Source organism: Colobus angolensis, unplaced genomic scaffold (genome assembly GCF_000951035.1).
Source record: "Colobus angolensis palliatus isolate OR3802 unplaced genomic scaffold, Cang.pa_1.0 Scaffold158, whole genome shotgun sequence".
NCBI classification, from domain to species: domain Eukaryota; kingdom Metazoa; phylum Chordata; class Mammalia; order Primates; family Cercopithecidae; genus Colobus; species Colobus angolensis.
The window spans coordinates 6,007,695-6,031,919 of record NW_012114688.1 but is presented as its reverse complement, the minus strand read 5'-3'; the positions used below and the strand labels follow the sequence as shown (position 1 = coordinate 6,031,919).

Sequence of the window (24,225 nt, the reverse complement as noted above, 5' to 3'; positions counted from 1 at the left end):
TTACTATTAACTGCAAATATAAGTAAAGTTAGTGTGAAATGGAAAAATGTATGTTAGAACACATGTATTTAAATGTGGCTTTTTTATTTTATTAGCAGTTACTCCTAGATGCTAGTGTGCTAGGAAGTACAGAAGTTACTCTGAAAAAGCCAAATTGACACATTTATTGTTTTTAAACTATACCTTTGCTCTCTAGGAATATATGGTTCTCTTAATTTTTTTTCCCATTTTTCAAGTTTTCGAGCCCTGACCTGAAGCTTGAATCATAAGCCAGAGCTGCTCCTTCACTGGAAAAAAAATTAAAACCAAAACCAACAACTAAATTTTACGCAGAGATATCTGAATGCTAATTTTCTGATTTCATGTGTACCTTTTAGCAACTGATGAATCAAGACACAGTCTGGTCATATAACTGAATGTTGTAGATGCCTACTCTTTAGATTCTAGGCCAAGTTCTTCTTACAAAAATAAATCAGCCATTCATAGCAGATTTCTAATATAGTGGTTATTAAAATATCACTAATATTGAATCAATACATATTTATTATGAGCTCCATATGCTTGAGGCGCTAAAAAAGTTCAAATTTGAGCACATTATGAAAGATGTGAAGAAAGTATGTATTGACTATAGATCTTGGAAATTATTTCCAACATTTAATATTTCAAGGAATAATTATATCACTTCCAGCATGTATATAGAACAAAGTCATTTTGTATTTTATTGGTTGAAATGTCTAATTAAAGAGGGGTCTAGAGTTTGGATAATTTACTAGAGTATGGCATTATTTTGATCATATTATATTTAGAAACATTTTAAGATTCCTATTTGCTACTTTAATATTAATAAGCAATGAGCGTTATAAAAGCATGAAACAAAATACTAAATAAATTCATGTGAGCAGTGCAATATTCTGGAAAGGGCATTAAACTTAAAATCTGGACACTTGCATTAATTCTCTGTGTAGCTCTTTCCTCTTCAGACTTGAGTGTCTTCTGGCTATAAAACGACATAAGCCTAGAATGTCTTTATCTAAATAGATTCTGATTTAGTTATGCTTTGACAAAGGAGAATAGATTGTCTCAAAATTTCTTTTAACCCTGAAATTATAATAACATATGATTTTGTAAAAATCATTTCCTTTTTTCTGGAGTAGAATTTTTTTTTTTTGAGATGGAGTCTCGCTCTGTCGCCCAGGCTGGAGTGCGGTGGTGGGATCTCGGCTCACTGCAAGCTCCGCCTCCTGGGTTCATGCCATTCTCCTGCCTCAGCCTCCCGAGTAGCAGGGACTACAGGCGCCCGCCACCACGTCCGGCTAAGTTTTTGTAATTTTAGTAGAGACGGGGTTTCACCATGTTAGCCAGGATGGCCTTGATATCCTGACCTCGTGATCCGCCGGTCTCGGTCTCCCAAAGTGCTGGGATTACAGGCTTGAGCCACCGTGGCCGGCCGAATGTTTTTTTTTTCTACTTGACTTCATAGTCCTAAAAGCTAAGAATTAAGTATTGTTCATCTTTGTGTATGTATGAGTGCAATGCCTAACACATAGTAGGCACTCCATAGCACTTGTTGAATAAATAATGTGATTACTGGTTTAAAAATCAGTTACTCCTAAATTATAATTTCCTGACTTATGTAAGTCTCAAAGATCAATTTTCCAATCATATGTTTAAATGTATATATTAAGGTTAAGTATAATTGAAAGTACTACTAAAGTAGAGGCATCTCTCAATAAAATAAAGGTGTCATGAAATAACAAAACTTTTCCTAATGTTTTGTGCCTGAAGGAACTATGGATATAAACTTAATGCTAATAAACTGAAACATTTATTAATGCAGGGAATACTATTTTTATTACAGTCAAAAACGATTTTAAACAGTAATGTAAATGGCCAAATTTGCAATATCTATAAAAATGAGCCAGAGGTAAGGTGTTTTGATATAATGGTTTTAAACGTGCACGCCTCTCTCTCTCTTTTTTACTATCTTGACTAGTGTCTGAGTTCAGTACTGGCATCACTGTGCACGTTTTTTTTTTTTTTTTTCTTTTCATCCTTTTCTGGACTCTTCTTTGGACTAGAATTCCCTAATATCTGATTTTTGTGTGCCTGCCCCCAAAGTCCTTCCACAGCAGTTTTATTTCTCATTTTCCCATTTTACAAGTTGGATAATCTTAGGCAGCAATAGAGCCTTGAGGAAAGAACATTTCAAGGTTGTAGAGGAGAGGAGTATTTTATAGTTGAAATCATAATAAAAAATAAGAACTATGAGTGTCTTTAAATATTTAAGAAATACAAGAGGAGACAAAACTTTCATTAAGCAGTATTGCTGGTATAGCAGAAACCAAAATGATGATAGTGTAAAACAGTGGGTGATATTCCTGGGATAAAATCTATGAGGAAAAAAAAAAAAACATTTAATTAAGATTTTAAGACCTGGGTTTTTTGTTGTTGTTGTTATTAAAAGTATGTGCCTGCTAACAGTATAATTAATGCAAACCTCGTAAAAGTGACACTAACTGAGAGAATTATCAAGAGCCAAGAAGAATAGTGGCAAAGAGAATAGATAACTGTTTACTTTCAACAGATTTATTTATCCAAATTAATTTTCTGTGCACCTACTATGTGCAAAGCACCATGAAATGTAGGGAAATATGAAGTTGCAGTAGACACAGTATTTACAATGTATTGTTTTCCTTTTCTTTGTACAAGCTTATTGTCTTTCTCTGTATACCCCTAAAATGAGCAATTTTCTTGTAGGTGATTATTTTGGGAAGGAATTTCAAGGAACACTAGTGGATGATTGGAACAAATAAAATAGGGAGGAAGGGAAGAAGGGAAAGCCAGTTCAAGAATACACTATTGAACTGGTACTAACTGTGCATAACTGGACTCCATCCTACTAGTGACCCTCTGAGGAGTCCTGTAGAATATACTTTAGAATTGTTTGCCCTGCACACAACCAGTTGTCATAGCAACGGCTAAAGTAGAAACATAATGAGAAGATGTAAGGCAAAATATAAAAATTGTGTGAAACAAGTGTATTTTGCAAATTTATCTCATATGGAAATAAAAAGAGCAGTTATTTATTAAGCCCTTATTATATGCAGTCACTGTGATAGACTCTGGGGAAGAAGAAATAAGAGGAAAAGAAAGATGAAAAAATATGGTTCTGGCTCTTTAGTAACTCGAACTCTAGGTGAGGAAGCAAGTACCTAAGCAAGACCTTGAGAGAACGTGAGTTGCAATGAGTCCTCCAGAGAGGGAGGAAGTAAGGAAGAGATCTTGGTTATTATAGATGTAACACCAAACTTGCTTCTTAAGGAGAAATGTGTCAGGTAGAGGTGGGAGAATTGGGAGGAAGTAGAAGAAGGCAATTCCAAGTAAAAGAGGCACAGACTGTAAACCCAAGAAGCTAAAAGGCTATGGTTTGTTCAGACTGTTGTGATCTTAAAGGAGCTACATATTAAAAGTACAAAAAATTAGCCGGGCGTGGTGGCAGGCACCTGTAGTCCCAGCTACTCGGGAGGCTGAGGCAGGAGAATGGTGTGAACCCTGGAGGCGGAGGTTGCAGTGAGCGGAGATCCGGCCACTGCACTCCAGCCTGGGCGACAGAGTGAGACTCGTCTCAAAAAAAAAAAAAAAAAAAAAAAATTAGGCACAGGTGATTTACCATTTTTCTTTCTGTTTTTGAAAGTTGCATTCTCTACCACATTTTTTCCCCCGTGAACTACAACTAATCAAGCTGTGTAACATGACTTGCTTCTTTTCTCCAGTTTGCTAGGAGAAAGGTCTATCTCAACACAAGAGTCAACATGACTATCCAGTAAAACATCACAGTGGCATTCCTCAAAAAAAAAAAAAAAAAAAAAAAAAAAAAAAAAACCTCTACCCTGGAACACAGAATAGTACATGAGGAATAGCAGGTGATCACTGGGCATGCATAGATACTTAAGGATTATTTGTTTAGTGGAGGAGTTTTCTGATCTGCATTTTTAAAGCTATGCTTTAGAAGGGACATATATTGTTGGTGTCATTGTTACTGTTTCAAATTTCTAGAACTCTGAGATACACACACTCTCCTGTCAACAACTGAACATTTCTTCCTGGGCCAAGGTAGGGGCTTACATTGGTACTTCTTGTGTAAACACTAATACATTTTCTAAAGCTACCATTTTAAGAAAATTTAATCAACACTTCAATAAACACTTCACTTAGTTGTCTCATTTGCTTATCATAACACTGGGAGGGATAATTTTATCCCCTTTGTTCAACTGAGAAAACTGAGGTGCCAAGATGCTAAGCTAATACCTCCTATGCTTGATTGTTAAGAAATATGGCCTCCACCCATAAAAAACACATTCAAATAGAACTCACAGACAACAGCAATTATTTAACAGGTCTCTTGGGTGTGTGTTTATATGTTGTAAAGGTATAACTCTATATTTATTATATGAGGTCTTGAGAGATGTCCAAGAAGACAAGATTCGTCTTTTCAGAACCAATGTTACTCTACAGTGGTGGTCAATATTTCCAAGTCCTCTATTGATGATATTATCTTTCCTATCTCTTTTTTCTTGAGCTCTATAGTAAAACCTCATTCTAATGCATAAATTTAAACAATGTATCTATACTTCAGTTCTCTGTAATAAATAGTTTGATGGTGCCGAACACTTGATCAAATGCTATGAGTCATACAAAAGTAGTCAAGAAACTTAGACTCTGTAGAAGAAGATGCACATGAGAGTGATAAAGTATAGGTAAAATATAGGTGAAGTATATAGGTAAAAGCAATAGGAGAAAAGGGGACTTGGCAGATTAATTTAACTAGGTAATAATTCAGGGAAGTTACATAGAAATGGAAGTACAGAGAATCAGAATACCTGAGTCCTTGTCTTATTTTTGCATCTAATTTAAGCCCATTATTCATTCCCTATTAGCCTCACCTCCTCATCTGTAAAACTAAAGGATGGCACCAACTGAATCCCAGTATTCAGACTTTTTTCAGGTTCTAACTTTGTGAGCAGGTGTCATCTGAGATGGGCACTGAGATATGAGTACTGTTTCAACACATACAGACATAGAAACCCATCTCAGATGAAGGCAAACTGCAAATACACAAGTGCAGCAGTGTGTCCTGAGAATGGAGAATTTTCTGCCTGGGGTGACACATGTGCAAAGTGTGGCAGAGTATCAGGTATAAGGCTGAAAAAGTAGCTTGTAGAAAGTTTACAGAAGATCTTACATTCCATGCAAAGTCATTTGGATTTTATCAAGGATTTTAAAATAGCCAAAATATAATGGCAATGATTAGAGAATCATTGAGAGGAACTCAAAATCAATCTAGAGTGTAACAAGTGGAACAATGTAAGTAAATCAGAACTACAAGGCCAGATAATCACTCGCTTTCATTTCACTGGAAAATCGAAGAACAAACAAGCAGACAAAATTTAAAGGTAAACGGAATATTCAAAAAATGGAAATGATCAAGTCTTATGAAATTCGTGATCCTTAATTAATGCCAAAAGAACAATGTTGCAGACTCCAGAAAATAAGCTAGTTTAGGTAACCTTCCTAACACAAAAGATACAAAGAATAAAATGTAGTAAACAAGAAAACCTGATCATGAAACTCCAGGTTTAGACACCCTATATAAAAACTTAAATAATTTCACACCCACATCCCCACATGTATAAGATCTTAAAAACGCATTCAGCTTGCAGAAATGTTTTCTGGTTTCCAATTTCTCCCATGTTTTTACCACACTAGCAGCGTCACAGTGAAGACACAGCTGATGGCAGTGACTATTAGCGACCTTAAGAACACAGCTGGATTTCTGTTTTTATTTCTGTAAAACCTTCTTTTCCTCAACTAAATGATGCCCTAGAGGCCCAAGCTAAAGTCTGTATAGTAAGGGCAAAGTGTATTGTATTTTGTGCAAATATATTTCACGCAACAAAGACAGAGTTTAAAACACACATCCACACACCCACACATCCACATACACACTCCAAAATATGTCAAGACTCTTATGTAGAAACCCATTTGCAAACCAGCCTGGTAGGAGTTGCCATATCAAGTTCAAAGAACCATTCAGGGTCATACAAAATTACCTGTATTTGACAACACACTTCAAAGCTACTATATATTCATGTAAATTACTTCTGAGTTTCTAAAATAAAGTAAACAAAAAATTCAAAACATTTAGAAGACATTGATGAACAATTCAAGCTTTGAGACTTTATTTCAGCAACTAGGAAGGATAATAAAAGACAGCAGAATTTGTTTCTATTTGGACGATTGCTTCCTATTCTCCTTACCTCAAATTAGAGGTAATAGTTTTGGAGAGTTTCATCTGGCTATATGAAGATAAAAGCATTTATCTACAAATAGGCAGATTTCTGAATGTGGGTAATAACCAAGGCAAACATATGTTTAAAATTCCTAATGTAATTGATGCTGAGTAGATAGGAGGGTATATCGTGAACTTTGGAAAAATGGTTATTGAGCAAGCAGAATGGAACTCGAGGACGCTGGTCGTCCAGAGAAATAGCTCTGTAGTCACTAAGAATAAGTTGGCAGGAAAATGCCACTAGTCAGAAAGAGAAAGAAAGGAATTGTGTGATTTCTCTACCCATTCACCTCATTGTTTATAACACAAAAATAGAGAGATTTTCTGTAAAAATGATTATTTTTATGTTTATCAAGTTATAGTCTGTCAAGAATGATGGAACTACCTGAAGATAGACATTCAGTTGTTTTATCAAATGAAAAAAAAAAAGTTAGAATAATTATCTAAATGCAAATTTTTCTATGACCTTTGGCCTCTAATTCAAGAAAAGAACACCAGTGTGCACTTGTTGGCCTGATTTCTTCTAAAGAAGACAAACAGGAAAGCTGACTGATAGGAATCTGAAGCCATTTATCCAATTTTAACATTCTTTCCCTAAATGCAAGAGGAGGTGACTGTGGTAGGGAACCATAAATTGTTATTCGACCACACTGAGAGCTAATTGAAAAGAGGACCATGGTATGTTTACCTCTCTGCACTCCAGAAGACATGGCACAGTGAAGGTGTGTTTAGTAAACAAACAAACAGAAAATCTCTACATTGGTCCCTACAACATGACAACTGTGCTACTCAAGCATTCTTCAACCCTAAAGTTGAGGGGGAGAAAAAGACCCCAGGGGGTCTACAGTACAGGAGCATGCAATATTCACACAAACAAAGCTCTCTTCCTAGAAATCGCTGTGCCACGGATGGGAGGAGGTACATGAGAAGATATAGCATGTCGGTGCTGTATCTGTAACTCAGCACATCTCATCTTAGGGTCTGGACCATTTGATTTCACCAGAAATAATGGAAAGGAATGTAATTATGTTACCTGTGTGAGACCTGCTTAATTCTTCCAGATACCATAATGCAAAGTTATATGCCAGTGGAAAAGCATATCCCATCTGCTTCTTTTTCTCTCCTAATCTCTACCCAGTGTTTAAGTAAAATTAAGTGATACAAAAAAGGGAAGTGTAATCTGAGCCTCCGGATATCCCCTGCAGCTGCTGATGGTGGAAAGGGGTGGATATTGCTTCAGAGAGGATTTAATTATCTTTTGAGCAAACTCCTCCCACAGTATGTAATGAAACAGGATCACACTGCCAGTTGGATCTAATCAATGGTGTTTAATTTCTCAGTAAACGTATGTGTTCTCTATTTTGAGTACACATTAATCACCCTCTTCTGCATGAAATGTTATTTGGGTGTAAATCATTTGCTTCCCATTAAGGTATATGCTTCCTCAGGAAAATGTAAGTTGAGGCCAGTTTTGTCTTACAGAAGCAGAATTAATATAGCTTTAGTAACTCTAAGATTGCAACAGAAATCTTAAAAACATGACTTAAAGCTAGTTTAGTTAAAGCTTGAGTAATTTAAGGAAATTTCTAGGCAAGTAATTTGTATTGTACCAAAACTAAATATTTCATAGTTACATTTGCTGTTGCCTCAAAATACAAACTAGAGCAATACAAGGGAAAACTGCCAAAACAGAAAATAATATGCAGCAGCTGTGGTAATTGGTAGTGAAAATCATAATTAGAAAAGATATAAGATATGTGTTAAAATCCAGAATAGATCTTCCTGTTGACAATGGGAAGAAGTCTCAAAGGCTTACACTCCACTCAGCCTGGGCACTTTTGCTTCATACCTGAGACAGATTCTCTAAAAACAAATTCATCATTAGGTCAGCCATGAAACCATTCTCTAAATTTCACTCGCCATACTGTTCTCTTTGGCAAAAGAGAAGAAAAGGAAAAGGTCATATCCTCTGACTTTGAAGAAATTGCAAATCAGAGGAGACTGGACAATTATCTAGCTATAAATTGCATTAAATAAAAATCCTCCCAAAGTTAAGAAAAAATAAAGAATTAATATTTTTGTAAGCAAAAATGAAAGACATCTTTGCAAGACCAGAGAAACAGTGATTTAACCAAGTATAGATTAAAAGTTAAATAAAATATACTTGTTCCATGCAAAGCATCTCAAGTTAAACAGAAAGCTCGGTGGGAACAGGAACCATTTCTGCTTTGCTCATTGCCTCTGAGTGCCTGGCACATAGCACACACTGAATTTGTTAAAAGAATAAGTGAATGAGGAGTGTTTAGATCATCCTTGAAGGAGTGTTTATGCTTTGTTAAGTGCTGTACTGGGTGGTTTATACATAACAACACATTTAATCTTTGCAATAACTTTTGAGATACTACCAATCCTCATTTGCAGATGAAGATACTGAACTCAGCAAAGTTAAGAAACTTGCCTAGGTTAGTACAGTTAGAAAGACGTGGAATTGGAACTTGAACCAGTGTCACCCAGCTCTACAGTTCATATATTATATACGATGTCATATTTAAAGACTAGAATGTCTTAGCTTTACTAAGAACTAGAAAGAATGACAGCCTGTTCTGTTGTTTGTTTTAAATTCTGATCTGCAAACAGAATCAATCTCCCTTACATACTGCATTTTATTTTCTTTCTCTTTTTTTTCAATAAAATGGTAAATATAATACAATCTAATACATTGTTCAAGGGCTGGGTCTTCTCTCTGTATTTGTTTTAAAACTTCAACCTTTTGTTTCCTTTATCCTCTTCCTTTCTTTCTCGTTCTCAATTTAAACTTTTCTTCTCTTTTCTTCATTCTTCTCCTCAAAAACAATTAAACAGGTCATAAGAAAGAAATAGGACAATTTCATTAAACACTTTGTCTTGAGGGTGAGAAATCATAGGAACAACTATTAAAATAGGATAGTCTATCAAAATGGTCTTGAATTAGACACATGCATATTTAGGAATATTATTTCACATCCAATCCAATAAACATCAATTGAACACATTTGATATAAGATACAGACGCACATATAGGTAGGAATGTTCCATAACTTCAAGATGTTTATATGTATATATCACATATATATACCTAATTATAAGTTAAGAAGAAAGAAAACATTTCTGAAGTTAGGTATAAGCAGAAGACTAATAATTTTTCTTAGATTGGGGATGGCCTCATGGAAAAACTAGTATTTTTGATGTTTAAGGATGAGCAGGACTTTAATATGCAAAGAGGAATAGGAAGAAGGCTGTCTAGGTTTAAGGAGGTAGCATGTGCAAAGGACATGGGGTAATGAAACACTCTATGTGCTCAGAAAATGGCTTGTGTGACTAGAGTGAAGAAGTGGTGTGAGTCTGGATAAGCTGACTAGAACCAGATGGCAGAGGTCCCTGAATGCCAGGCTGTAAAGTTTTGGCTTCACTCAACAGACAATGGGGAATACTTGAAGGTGAGCTAGCATAGGCTTTACTTTTTTTTTTTTTTTTTTGAGACGGAGTCTTGCTCTGTCGCCCAGGCTGGAGTGCAGTGGCACGATCTTGGCTCACTGCAACATCCACCTCCTGGGTTCAAGTGATTCTCATGCCTCAGCCTCCTGAGTAACTGGGACTACAAGTGCATGCCACCAGGCCCAGCTAGTTTTTTGTACTTTTAGTAGAAGCGGGGTTTCGCCATGTTAGCCAAGGTATTCTTGAACTCCTGGCCTCAGGTGATCCACTGGCTTCAGCTTCCCAAAGTGCTGGGAGTACAGGCATGAGCCACTGCATCCGGTCAGCATAGGCTTTACTCTTGCCTTTCCTAGTACAATCTATTGTCTACTGAGTAGCAAAGTGATCCTTTAAAAATAATCAAACTCTCCTATGGCTTCTCATGTCACTTAGAATGAAACTAAAGCCCTTGCCATAACCCAGATACATCTCTGATCACACGACCTATCCTGCCTAATTTTACTTAAGGTAAATAGCAGCATGATATTGAAAAGCAACTAAAAACTTGGCAGAGATCCTTCAACAGGTCTGACCATCCCAGAGGCTCAACTAGATGTCTTCTAGGGAATTCAGGCTTCTAGTTTGGACCTATGGGTTCACCTATGCTGACAGTCTTTTGTGGCAAGAGTATGATGTTATAAAGTTCAGTACATGCTCTGTTCCCATATTATCCACGTAATGATCTGTCTTCTTGCTCAAAATACTCAAGGGAGAGGTAGTCTGGCCTGTACAGGTCAAAGTATAATGAGCCTGAAACTAAAAGAAGAAGAAAGATTCAGCAAAAATACGAAAGGAAAAGATGATACTCTCTGACAAAAGAAGTCAAGGTATTTTGTCTCCGTCTAGGTTTGTGGTAACTGGGGGAAATGGATGTGAAGCACAGACATTTACTGAACACCTATTAAGTACCAAACTCTGTTCAGTGTCAAAGATAAAAGATATATATAATGTATCTTTGCTTCAAGACATTCTTGACCTAAACAGGTTAAGAGTGTAAGTATATTACCAGTTACTAAGTAATATGGGGGAAAGGTGGTAATGCTTAATTTGTCATATGGGATTTTCTGAAGGTTTTTTTCTAATTGATAGTTCAGTCCAGTCTTGAAGCTAATTTCTAATAGCTAATGGTTATTTTCTTAAGATCAAATAGTAGATTGGCATTTAACCTAAGAAAATCTATTGACCCAAATAATACTGAGGCCCTTACCTTTAGTATCATTAGCACTGTTTTTCAAATAATTCAGCCAAACAGTCATAACACACACAAACCACACATAATAAATGCCAGCTAATGGGAATAAGGTTGCATAACAATGGCATCCCCCAACAATGGAATGTTATAGAGCCATTTTAAAAATGAGATATGTGTGAACTAACATATGTATATCATTGCATTTTGTAAAAAAATAATTGTATTTGTAACTGTTGCCTAGATTACTTATCTGCCATGACCCCCTAGGGAGTCCTCCCAAGTTTGTATATTATCCTTCAAGTTCCATATACCCTAATGTTCTTTATTTACCTATTTATTTATATCCCCAACTAGAATAAGCTCTTCCTGAAAGAGAGGATTGGGTTTTATTCATCTTTGCCTATGTGAGGTTTAATTCAAACCCATGAACATAATAGATATTCAGTAGATAGTTAAAGAGTATGATTGATGACATATAACTTGGCATTAGGTATCTGATCTCACATTATGGTGACTAACTTAGATCTTTGTGTTTTGGTCTACTGATTATTCACGTTTGCTCCACAGTCTATGCCTGTAACAACTGCAAGCTAATAATTCATCCCCCAGTTTCTAGTTTATTTCAGGACTAATATAAGTATTATATTCACAAAAAAAAGTATATACATTTGTGGCATCAGTGAAAAAATGTATGCTATTTTAATTGTAAAGTAATAAATTTAAAATATGCTATTGGTAATATCTTTGTTACGTTTAAGACAATAGGAGGCTGAGTGGAAGAAGATACAACTACATTGGGGAAGGCAGAATTAAGTAATAAAAGGATCATACCTATCTTATTAGGTGCTGCATTGCCAGCACTTAGGAGAGTGCGTGGTACCTAGTTCAATTAAAACTCGCTGAATGAATGAATGAATGAATGAATGAATGAATGAAGGAATGTTACTATAGTACATTTTATAGCCTATAATCATGTGGCTTGCTGCAGAAGAGATTCTGTTTTGTAGGATAGAAATACTCATTTTGATTATGACCCATTCATTTGATTGAGTCATTTACTTAGACATTTCTTGAGCATCCACTATATACCACACTTTGCCAGATTTTATGTCTGGAAACACAAAGATGAATAAGACATGACCTAGAAGAGTTTAAATCTGTTGGAAGAAATGAATATGTAAATATATATTTGCAATGCAGTGTGATGTTACATAACATATAATATATATTTCATGGTCTCATGACACAAAAGGGGTAGTCAGCTCAGTTTGTTGGAGAAGGAGAGGGAATCCAGGAAAGATTGCCCAAAAATGCATTTTAAAGGATGGATAAGGAGTTTTGAGGGGACTTGATAATCTACCCATTTAATGTTACTACTTAATTTGTCATAACAAAAATAATTCACCTTTGCTTTTTATGCTTAGCTTTTAAATTTTATTTCTTATTTATGAAACCATTTATATGCTTTACATATTATTGGTCCTTTACCATTATACAAGTTTTATTACATTCAACTTTCTTGAAAAACAATTCTAGCATAACTATTATTGAGAAGGTCATATACTAAATAAAGATTTATTTATATTTTTAAAATATTTTTCTAGATCTTGAAAAAGGGAAAATAAGGAGTTCCATAGCTTTAAATTAGACTTCGTATGTATCAGAAATTGAAAAGCTGTCTGTTCAACAATAGGCTTACTTTCTTCATCTGTTTATTTAAAAAAACTCATTTGTAATTATATACATGCATTAAATTGTTAATTTTGCTCTCTGTTTATTAAAAAATAGTAGTCTCAGTGCTCAAATCCCACTCACCTGGAATCAATAATTGCATTGTCAAAGAAACTTCCCACTGCAGGGACCAATGTATCTTTCATCCCCTTTAATTTCTTAGAAGTGTAAACAACACAATTTATTCTTCTTGTTACAGAGTAATATAGTCATTTGTGACAGTTTCATTAAAACTATCTGCTGGTAATTCAAACTCAGTGTGACTAAACCTGCTCCTGGATTTGAGTTATAAATTTAGAAATGAAGTAGTTGATTTCTTTGCTACATTATTCAATTTCTACTAGGAAATAGTGCTTGAAATCCAGGTTTCATTAAGAAAAGGTGGTTAAAATATGTTGGTGGGTTTCTTGTTATTGCTATTATTATTATGATGGTAAATGAGAATCAGTCTCAAGCAAGTCCAAACACGGCTGTAACATTTAATTTCTGGAACACAATATAATTTACATACAAGTAGGCAACTATCCTTTCATAAACAAAGTGGTACCCCTTCAGAACACTCCAACAATATCCCAAACGTGATGAATCTTCAGGTATTCAATGAAAATTCAACATAACCGTTAGCCAAGTACCATGTGAACTTCCCCATATATAAGACTGTAATCTTTCTGATGTGTAAATGTAGTCACACATTCAACTCTCCAAATTCTTCAAAATGTCTTTCAGTATAAAAACCTAGTCCCTTTTTCATTACAGGAGAGGTCATTCTACCTGTCTAGAGATCTAGTTTCAATTCCCTCCACTTCAGGCCTCAAACTTCATGGTCCAGCAAGACTAAATCTACCTTTACATTCTACATGGTACACCTTGCTCTGTCCTTTTCTTATGCCTTTGAACATGTTGTTTCTTCTACCCACATGATAGTCTCCTTTGGTAAAACCGTATTTGAAATCTCCTTTGCCCAGGCATATTTAAAAGCACAATTTGTCTGTGCTACTGCGGTGTGCACATGCAACTCTAATATTCCCAGAATTGTATTATAATTGTTTGAAGATCTTTTCTCACCCAAAAAAAAGGCCTTGGAAGGGACAATATTCTTGTTTTTCTAGCATTTAGTACAGTATTTAGCTAATAAAACACAGCTACATATACACGCATGAATGAATATTGTCCACTAATACAAATATTTACAGTATGTATAAGAGGAATAATAATGTTAGTAGCTTTTAAGTACTTTGCATGTGTTTAGTTGATGTAATATGCTGTATGTGCTTCATCTCCAATTCTCACCACAGCCCTGTGAGGTGGATTCTATTATTTCTATTATTTTCATTTTGCCCTGAGAAACCTGAAGCTCTGAGAAGTTAGCCACATAGCCCACACATTGTCATATAGCAGAATCAGATATGAACTTAAGTCTGACTCCAATGTCAGTGCTTTCCCCAATGCACCTGGCTACCTTTTGATTATTGTCAAGATCCTGGAAGACACAAATTAGGTTTTGATTTAATCTTTTTCATTTCTTTCCAGCTCCAAGTACAGCCCAGTATGGAATTACCGGGAACGCTGATGTTCTTTTCTCCTGCTGGTACCTTGTGTTGACACTGTCCTCTTTCACCAGCATATTCTACCTGAAGAATGCCATTCTACAATAAATTTAAAGACCCATAAAAGGCTTTTAAGGATTCTCTGAAAGTGCTGATGGCTGGATCCAATCTGGTACAGTTTGTTAAAAGCAGCGTGGGATATAATCAGCAGTGCTTACATGGGGATGATCGCCTTCTGTAGAATTGCTCATTATGTAAATACTTTAATTCTACTCTTTTTTGATTAGCTACATTACCTTGTGAAGCAGTACATATTGTCCTTTTTTTAAGATGTGAAAGCTCTGAAATTACTTTTAGAGGATATTAATTGTGATTTCATGTTTGTAATCTACAACTTTTCAAAAGCATTCAGTCATGGTCTGCTAGGTTGCAGGCTGTAGTTTACAAAAACGAATATTGCAGTGAATATGTGATTCTTTAAGGCTGCAATACAAGCATTCAGTTCCCTGTTTCAATAAGAGTCAATCCACATTTACAAAGATTCATTTTTTCGTTTTTGATAAAAAAGCAAATAATATTGCCTTCAGATTATTTCTTCAAAATATAACACATATCTAGATTTTTCTGCTCGCATGATATTCAGGTTTCAGGAATGAGCCTTGTAATATAACTGGCTGTGCAGCTCTGCTTCTCTTTCCTGTAAGTTCAGCATGGGTGTGCCTTCATAAAATAATATTTTTCTCTTTGTCTCCAACTAATATAAAATGTTTTGCTAAATCTTACAATTTGAAAGCAAAAATAAACCAGAATGATAGTTGAACCATACACTATCTCTAAGTAATGAAGGAGCTATTGGACTGTAAAAATCTCTTCCTGCACTGACAGTGGGGTTTGTGAATTTTGCCCCACACTAACTCAGTTCCTGTGATGAGAAACAATTTAATAACAGTATAGTAAATATACCATATGATTTCTTTAGTTGTAGCTAAATGTTAGATCCACCGTGGGAAACCATTTCCTTTAAAAAGACAGCACAGTCCACTCAAAGGATTGCCTAGCAATACAGCATCTTTTCCTTTCACTATTCCAAGCCAAAAATTTTAAGATGATTTGTCAGAAAGGGCACAAAGTCTTATCACCTAATACTACATGAGTTGGTAAGCACTCATCATTAATTTTGTTTTGTGGCAGCTAAGTTAGTATGACAGAGGCAGTGCTCCTGTGGATAGGTGCATTTTGCATATTTTCCATCTGAAAATATCACTCAGTTGATAGTCTGGAATGCATGTTATATATTTTAAAAGTTCCAAAATATAACAGACGTTCTATATTGGTATGTAGCAGACCAATCTCTAAAATAGGTAATTCTTCAAAAAAATCTTTCTATATAGCCATTTCAGCTCAAACAAGTAAAACCAAAAAAGACCATCCCTTATTTTTTTCTTACATGATATATGTAAGATGTGATCAAATAAAGACAAAACACCAATGATGAGAATATCTTAAGATATACTAATTATCAAAATATTGTGAATGTTATTTCTACTATAAATAATGAAAACTACATTTTTGAAGCAAAATGCTGTTACTCTAAACATTAAATTGCAGGAATAGTTTGATGGTTTCACTCTTTACTAAAGAAAGACCATCACCTTGAAAGCCATTTTACTGGTTTGATGAAGTTACCAATTTCAGCACACCTAGATTTCTACAAATAGTCCCCTTTTACAAGTCATAACAACAAAGATCCTACAATAAAATTAGAGACAAGAAATTTTGCAGTGGTTATACATATTTGAGATGTCTAGTATGTTGCCCTAGCAGGGATGGCTTAAAAACTGTGATTTTTTTTTCTTCAAGTAACACTTTGTCCCAAAGTACACCATAAATCAATTTTAATTAGAAAAGTAATCTTAAATGAGGGGACATTATTTCCACAAAATCGCAATAATAAGGCATAAAGCTAGTAAGTCTACTAACTATAATAAATGTATGACATGATTTTGATTGATACATTAAAAAAGAGTTTTTAGGACAAATATGACATTTAACTTTATTATTTATTTGCTTTTAAAAAATATTCTTTGTGGAATTGGTGAATAAACTACAAAATATTATTTTGTATTGCAGCTTTAAAGTGGCACACTCCATAATAATCTACTTACTAGAAATAGTGGTGCTACCACAGAAAATGTTAACCATCAGTACCATTGTTTGGGAGAAAGAAACAGATCAAGAATGCATATTATTCAGTGACCGCTTTCCTAGAGTTAAAATACCTCCTCTTTGTAAGGTTTGTAGGTAAATTGAGGTATAAACTATGGATGAACCAAATAATTAGTTCAAAGTGTTGTCATGATTCCGAATTTGTGGAGTCTGGTGTTTTTACCATAGAATGTGACAGAAGTACAGTCATAGCTCAGTAGCTATATGTATTTGCCTTTATGTTAGAAGAGACTTTCTTGAGTGACATTTTTAAATAGAGGAGGTATTCACTATGTTTTTCTGTATCACAGCAGCATTCCTAGTCCTTAGGCCCTCGGACAGAGTGAAATCATGAGTATTTATGAGTTCAATATTGTCAAATAAGGCTACAGTATTTGCTTTATTGTGTGAATGTATTGCATATAATGTTCAAGTAGATGATTTTACATTTATGGACATATAAAATGTCTGATTACTCCATTTTATCAGTCCTGACTGTACAAGATTGTTGCAATTTCAGAATAGCAGTTTTATAAATTGATTTATCTTTTAATCTATAACAATTTTTGTTAGCTGTTCATTTCAGGATTATATTTTCTACAAGTTACATTTGTTGCCCCTATTTTTTTTAAAGAAGGAAGAAAGAAAAATAAGTAGCAGTTTAAAAATGAGAATGGAGAGAAAAGAAAAAGAATGAAAAGGAAAGGCAGTAAAGAGGAAAAAAAGGAAGGGTGGAAGGCATGAAGGAAGGAAGGGAGGAAGGGAAGAAGGTAGGGAGAAAGAAAGGATGAGAGGGAAGGAAGAATCAGAGTGTTAGGGTAGTTAACTTACACATTTGCATTCTTAGTTTAATGGCAAGTGGTGTAATTATGTTTTACAATGAGCACATTTGAAACGTAAGTCCTATTATACCATTGAGTTCCTATTATGCAGCAATTATATAATAAAAAGTATTGCCCAAGTTATAGTAATGTGAGTGTTTTTGAGACACTAAGAGATTTGAGAGAGACAATTTCAAACGTAAAGCCACTTTTGGGGGGTTTATAACTTAACTGAAAAATTAATGCTTCATCATAACGTTTAAGCTATATCTAGAAAGTAGACTGGAGAACTGAGAAAATTACCCAGATAATTCAGGGCAAAAAAAAAAAAATATATATATATATATGTATGTGTGTGTGTGTATATATATATATATATATAAATACTTCCCTATGTTTGAAGTCAAAATACTCTGAAAAACTGAATTATCAAAGTCAATCATCTACAATGATCAAATTTACTGAACAATTGTTAATTTATCCATTGTGCTTAGCTTTGTGACACAGCCAAAAGTTACCTATTTAATCCTTTCAGTAAAAATTGTTTTTTGAAATCCAGAAATCATTTAAAAAGAGGTCAGGTTTTTAACTATTTATTGAAGTATGTGGATGTACAGTATTTCAATAGATATGAATATGAATAAATGGTATGCCTTAAGATTCTTTGAATATGTATTTACTTTAAAGACTGGAAAAAGCTCTTCCTGTCTTTTAGTAAAACATCCATATTTCATAACCTGATGTAAAATATGTTGTACTGTTTCCAATAGGTGAATATAAACTCAGTTTATCAATTAAAATATGTATTTGACTCATTTTAAAACTCTATTAGTTTAAGAGAAAGAAGGAAGAAATAATAATTTGAAGATATTTCTGCTATTCTCTTTATTTCCTGTATTACATTCATCTTTCTGCTTACTCTAAAGCAGTATAGGGTAAAATTTTTAGATGCTACAGTTTCAAAGGACTCCACGCTATTTTCTTTCTTGCTGTTGCTGATTCCTAAAAGGTTTGATGAGCTGGACTACATCTAAACTAAAAATAAGTTTTCTGGAAACATTTTATTATTAATTATTTAGAACCTTTACCAGGTAAAATACATCAGAGTTAGCAACAGAGACTGATGATAAAATTCTGATGATCTTACAGGCTAAACAACTGAAAACTCAAATGCTTGTAAGAGCCAGGCAGAGTGTAATTTCTTAAGACAGCTGGGTATGAAACAGTGGACACCTGAAGCCATTCAGATGCAATTTCCTTAAAAATACCTTGGTTTCCAAGTAAAACATGCTATTTGACTGAGAACCTTTAGTTTGTAAATACTGAACCGTAATACACAAATGAGATCTCACGCCAAATGAATTCTTTAAGCCCTCTTTCCCATATCTGTTCCTCTATGATAGTCAACTGAATAAATGAGAACAACGTGGTAGATAAAACAACAAACCATAAAAAAGATTCATGCTTGGTTTTATAAGATATTTTGAAATATAGGTATCATCGCTATTCTGAGAAACCCATATACACCAAAGCCTGCCTTCCCCCCAAAAATGGGAAACGTTTCAATAAATGTCTGATTTCCCCCATAGCTTCATTACTTCTTCCCTTTTCAACATCCATCTTATCTATCTTGAATAAATTACATCACAGCAACAGAAACATCAAGTATCAGACATGGAAAACCAGCACATGAAACAGAGCTAGTTCCCCTCTCAACAGAATAGGACAAAACACAGATGCTTCCAAATCACATCTAGGTATACAGAAAATAATTATTCACTTTAACCTGACAGTCAGAAATGTAAGTAAGAATTTGTAGAGATAATTTTCCAAGGTAACTCATTCAAGTTAGAGGGATTTGATCCAAACATCAGTCAATGTACTCCCTCTGAACTTTCCAAGAAGCATACACCTTCACTTTTACATTCACTGTTTTTCTAGTAATTCCAAACTTACTAAAAAGTATTTAAGTATTGATATCACTGGTGGAAAGAGAGCAATTTAGCAAACAAATAAATGCTTTCCAGTATTCCTAGAGAGAAGGAAAAGAGGAATACATTTCATTCATCTCCCCAGAAGCTCTACCCACAGTCATCCAAAGGCTAGACCAATCTCTCCCAGGGATTTCCTTCAGTCTAAGAAAAGTGCTTCATCTCAGAGACAACTGTGGCAACTATAGTTTTGCCCAAAGGCTCACAGCTACCTCTACCTTGCATTTTACAATGGAGCACTTTTGCAAGTGTTGCTATTATGGTTTTCTCAACACTTTCAAATACTTAAAGGAGAAAATATTATTGTCACATATTGATGATGAAAACAAGATTCAGAAATTTTGAGTCACTTGCTGAAGATTATGCTTCAACTAAGTGGCAGATCTCAGCCAAATATGCAATGAAAAATATTCCAAATTTGTTTCTAGTCCCACACTACCTAGGAAAAAGAAAAGCATATAATCACATTGTTAGCTTTATAAACAACTATTTGTATATTTTTATTTGTATATTTATATAAATGTAAGCACATTTTAAATACAAATATAGATATTTATGACATCCTTGTATTTTCCAATACCTGCAGAGGATATGAGATTTAAAGGCTAATCAGATTGTACATGTCATCTAAAACTTTGGAAATGTGAAACTCACAATGCAGTTACCTTTGGACACACAGCCTTGGGTTGTATTAGATCAGTCACACCAAGTGGAGAATCTTGTCATAATCACATATATCTTCTTTTTGTATAGCATTTTGCAAAACATGTGTCAAGTTTGGGATAATCCACTAAGACTATTCCTCAGACATCTGCAATCAACAGAAGTTTGGGGGAAATGGAGATCAGAATACATACACACTTTTTTTAAAAAATCACAACAGAAAACTGATTCCAATCTGAGTGATGTTGTTTGAGCCCATTTATATTGAAACACTAACATGAACATCTGTTTGTGCTGGGACAGTAGAACAAGAGAAAGATTCTAATTCTAGAAATTAAATTATATGCAACCTAAGAAATACATTTGTATTTTGTTTTCAAAATATGAGCATAATACAAATCCTATGGATATCACCACTTAGTTTAAAAAACATAAAAAGTGTGATTTTCATACACTTATGAAATGAATATGTTAATTCATTAATGAAGGACCTGATAGGATATTACAACCAGACAAAAGGATAACTTAAAGAACATACACATTTATAGATCAAAAACCTTGAAATTAATGTACTACTGGAGGCAAAACTGGCTTCCAGAGTGAGGAGGAGAATTCAATGGAATCTTTACCCCTCAGAATTTATTCCCATATCTGTAGACCAGAAATATTTTGCTTTAGTATTATTTATTTACAGCTTGAAAAAGAGTTCAAATATAATGAAAAATACAGAGGCTCCAAAAGAATCAGAATCCAGTAACCTGAAAAAGCGTGTTCCAAATAATTAGTGGTTTTTCATTTCAGCAAAAATTATTGTCTGCAATGAAGGGACATAATTTTTTTTCTTTTTTAGACAGAGTTTTGCTCGGTTGCCCAGGCTGGAGTGCAGTGGCTTGATCTCGGCTTGCTGCAACCTCCACCTCCTGGGTTCAAGTGATTCTCCTGTATCAGCCTCCCCAGTAGCTGGGATTACAGGCACGTGCCACCACACCCCACCAAGTTTCGTATTTTTAGTAGAGGCAAGGTCTCGCCATTTTGGCCAGACTGGTCTAGAACTCCTAACCTCAAGTGATCCACCTGCCTTGGCCTCCCAAAGTGCTGGAATTACAGGCATGAGCCTCCGCGCCCAGACGAGATGTAAAAATTTTTAAAGCCATTGAATTAAATTCATTGCTAACATTTTGAGCTTTGATAATGTAATTCCTACTTTAATGGACTCAAAAAAAAAAAAAAACCAAGTTACCTATATCTAATAATTTATGTTTTAATTACTCCTTTTCTTCCTTATCTCACAAACCATAATCCAATAGTCTGGGACATATGAAAGAGAAAGTAAACAGTCACAAGAACTACCTTGCTTCGAGAATCCACGTTGTTGAAAAAATAATATATTTTGGGCACTTGTTAAAAAGAATTAACAGAAAAAGTCTTTTTTTTTTTTTTTTTTTTTTGGTCTCAGGAACATTTAATTCATGGTATAGCAGGAATTTTATATCAAAAACAGTAAGAAAAATGAAGTAACAGTTGAGATAGCAGTATTTTGTCAACCAAATACTATAATGATGAAAACATTGCAAGAAGCTATAGCCAGAACTGAGTGTTCTGCTTCTACTCAATGCTAATGAGCCCAGTCCTAGCACACATCTTGGTTTGGTAGAAACTACAGGAGGTAGCATGGTTCATTAGACTTTCAAAACTTGAAAATGTTTAAGAGGGTGGTTTCCCTCCTTCATTTCAAATGGATTGCTAAAAGCACTGAGCTATTCCTTGGTGGAACTTTGAATTTGCCAGTTTCTTCATTAAATTTGACCTTTTTACATTCAAAAAAAAGTTAACTTTACATTAAGCCACTGCAGACTTAGACCTCCTGCAGTTCTGAATTGTGCTTAAACAAGTATTCAAGCACATGGATTTCTTGAGAAAATTTGGGGACCGTATCTGAGAAAAAAAACTTATAAAATATTCATTGAGGACTATAATATGCTAAAACTAAGGAACAAAATTCTCTTGATTGTTCTAAAAATACTTAGTAAGATCCACAGAACTCTCACATAGTTTTCTAAGTAGTTTTATAAATGTGGATTATGGTTGCCCTGAAACTTGACATCTCCCTACCAAGTACTTGGCAAGTGACCTGGCAAAAATGTGTTCAATAGCTCATTTTTGACATACTCCTTAAGAAATCATTGCCAGAGATTTGAAACTGCTTCAAGCTGATGTCTTTTTCAAAACAAAACACATACTCACACACAAATACAAAATTGTATTGCTATCAGTGATCTGGAAAATAAGCTTGCAAGCTGGCCATGTGGTGTTCTGAATAATTTTTTTAAAGTAGAAGAAATGACAACAGTACAACTAAGAGTTTCTGTTTAAGTTTTATTTGCTAAGACGTTAGCATAAGGAACATCTTGTGATTTAATTAATCAGAATATGGCACCTGCTTTAAATACTGACATGGAGAAAAGCAGATTTTTAAAAAATCTGGAATAAAATTAATGTCTTGTAATACATTTTTCTTGTTGATAAACAACTAAATTATGCTTTGGAATGTCTTACTGTCTAATAACTTTAAATGTTGACAAGGAGAAAGACTGGGTTTTGTTTTTTTCTAATTTCGAATAAGCAATTTTTTCCTGGAAACATATATTTCTAATTTATAGATAAACTAGTATGTGTGTTCAGAATTCCTATTCTCTCATTATTCAGGTTTCAAAATGTATTAACAAAGCTTTTATGGTTTTATGATAGACAATTAGCTCTCTTTCATCAGGTAACATAAGAACTTGTATAATGGCACAAGTCAGTTTTCACACTGCTGATAAAGACATACCCGAGACTGGGCAATTTACAAAAGAAAGAAGTTTTTTTGGACCTATAGTTCCATGTGGCTGGGGAAGCCTCACAGTCACAGTGGAGGGTGAAAGGCACGTCTCACATGGAAGCAGGTAAGAGAAGAGAGCTTGTGCAGATAATCTCCCCCTTATAAAACCATCAGATCTCATGAGACCCATTCACTATCACAAGAACGACCTGGGAAAGACCTGCCACCATGATTCAGTTACCTCCCACCAAGTCCCTCCCACAATCTGTGGGAATTCCAAATGAGATCTGGGTGGGAACACAGCCAAACCATATCATTCCACCCCTGGTCCCTCCCAAATCTCATGTCCTCACATTTCAAAACCAATCATGCCTTCCCAACAGTCCCTCAAAGTCTTAACTCATTTCAGCACTAACTCAAAAGTCCACAGTCTAAAGTCTCATCTGAGTCAAGGCAAGTCTCTTCCGCCTATGAGCAGCCTGTAAAATCAAAAGCAAGTTAGTTACTTCCTAGATGCAATGGAAGTACAGGCATTGGGTAAATATAGCCATTCCAAATGGAAGAAATTGACCAAAACAAAGGGACTACACGGGCAGTCAAGTTTTAATGCTCCAAAATGATCTCCTTTGAATCCATGTCTCACATCCAGGTCATGCTGATGCAAGAGGTGGACTCCCACGGCCTTAGGCAGCTCCGCCTCTGCAGCTTTCCAGGGTATAGCCCTCCTTCTGGCTGCTTTCACCAGCTGGCATTGAGTGTCTGTGCCTTTTCCAGGTGCATGGTGCAAGCTGTTGATGGAGCTACGATTCTGGGATCTGGAGGACAGTGGCCCTCTTCTCACAGCTCCACTAGGTGGTGCCCTAGTAGGGATTCTGTGTGGGGGCTCCACTCCACATATTCCTTCTGCACTGCCCTAGAAGAGGTTCTCCATGAGGGCCCCACCCCTGCAGCAAACTTCATCCTGGGCATCTAGGCATTTCCATACATTCTCTGAAATTTAGGTGGTGGTTTCCAAGCCTCATTTTTTGACTTCCGTGCACCTGCACGCTCAACACCATGTGGAAACTGCCAAGGCTTGGGGCTTCCACTGTCTGAAGCAACAGCCCAAGCTGTACCTTGGCTTCTTTTTAATCATACCAGGAACAACTGGGAGGCAGAGCACCAAGTTCCTAGACTGTACACAGCAGATTGACCCTGGGCCAGGTCCACAAAACCAGTTTTTTCCTCCTAAACCTAGGGGCCTGTGGTGGCAGGTGCTGCTGCAAAGATCTCTGATGTGCCCCGGAGACATATTCCCCACTGTCTTGGTGACATTCAGCTCCTCATTACTTATGCAATTTTCTGTAGCCAGCTTGAATTTCTCCTCAGAAAATGGGATTTTCTTTTCTATCA

General features: G+C 35.2%; 1 protein-coding gene across 2 annotated transcripts in view; it reads left to right on the top strand.

Moving 5' to 3' along the window:
* The window catches only part of NEGR1 (neuronal growth regulator 1), a 909,299-nt gene extending 891,623 nt beyond the window's left edge, over positions 1-17,676 (top strand). For both annotated transcript variants that reach the window (XM_011936916.1, XM_011936915.1), the window contains one exon: positions 14,316-17,676. In XM_011936916.1, the coding sequence (XP_011792306.1) occupies positions 14,316-14,440 (125 nt within the window). In that variant the 3' untranslated portion in view covers positions 14,441-17,676. The remainder of the gene's footprint in view (positions 1-14,315) is intronic.
* Positions 17,677-24,225: the final 6,549 nt, after the last annotated feature.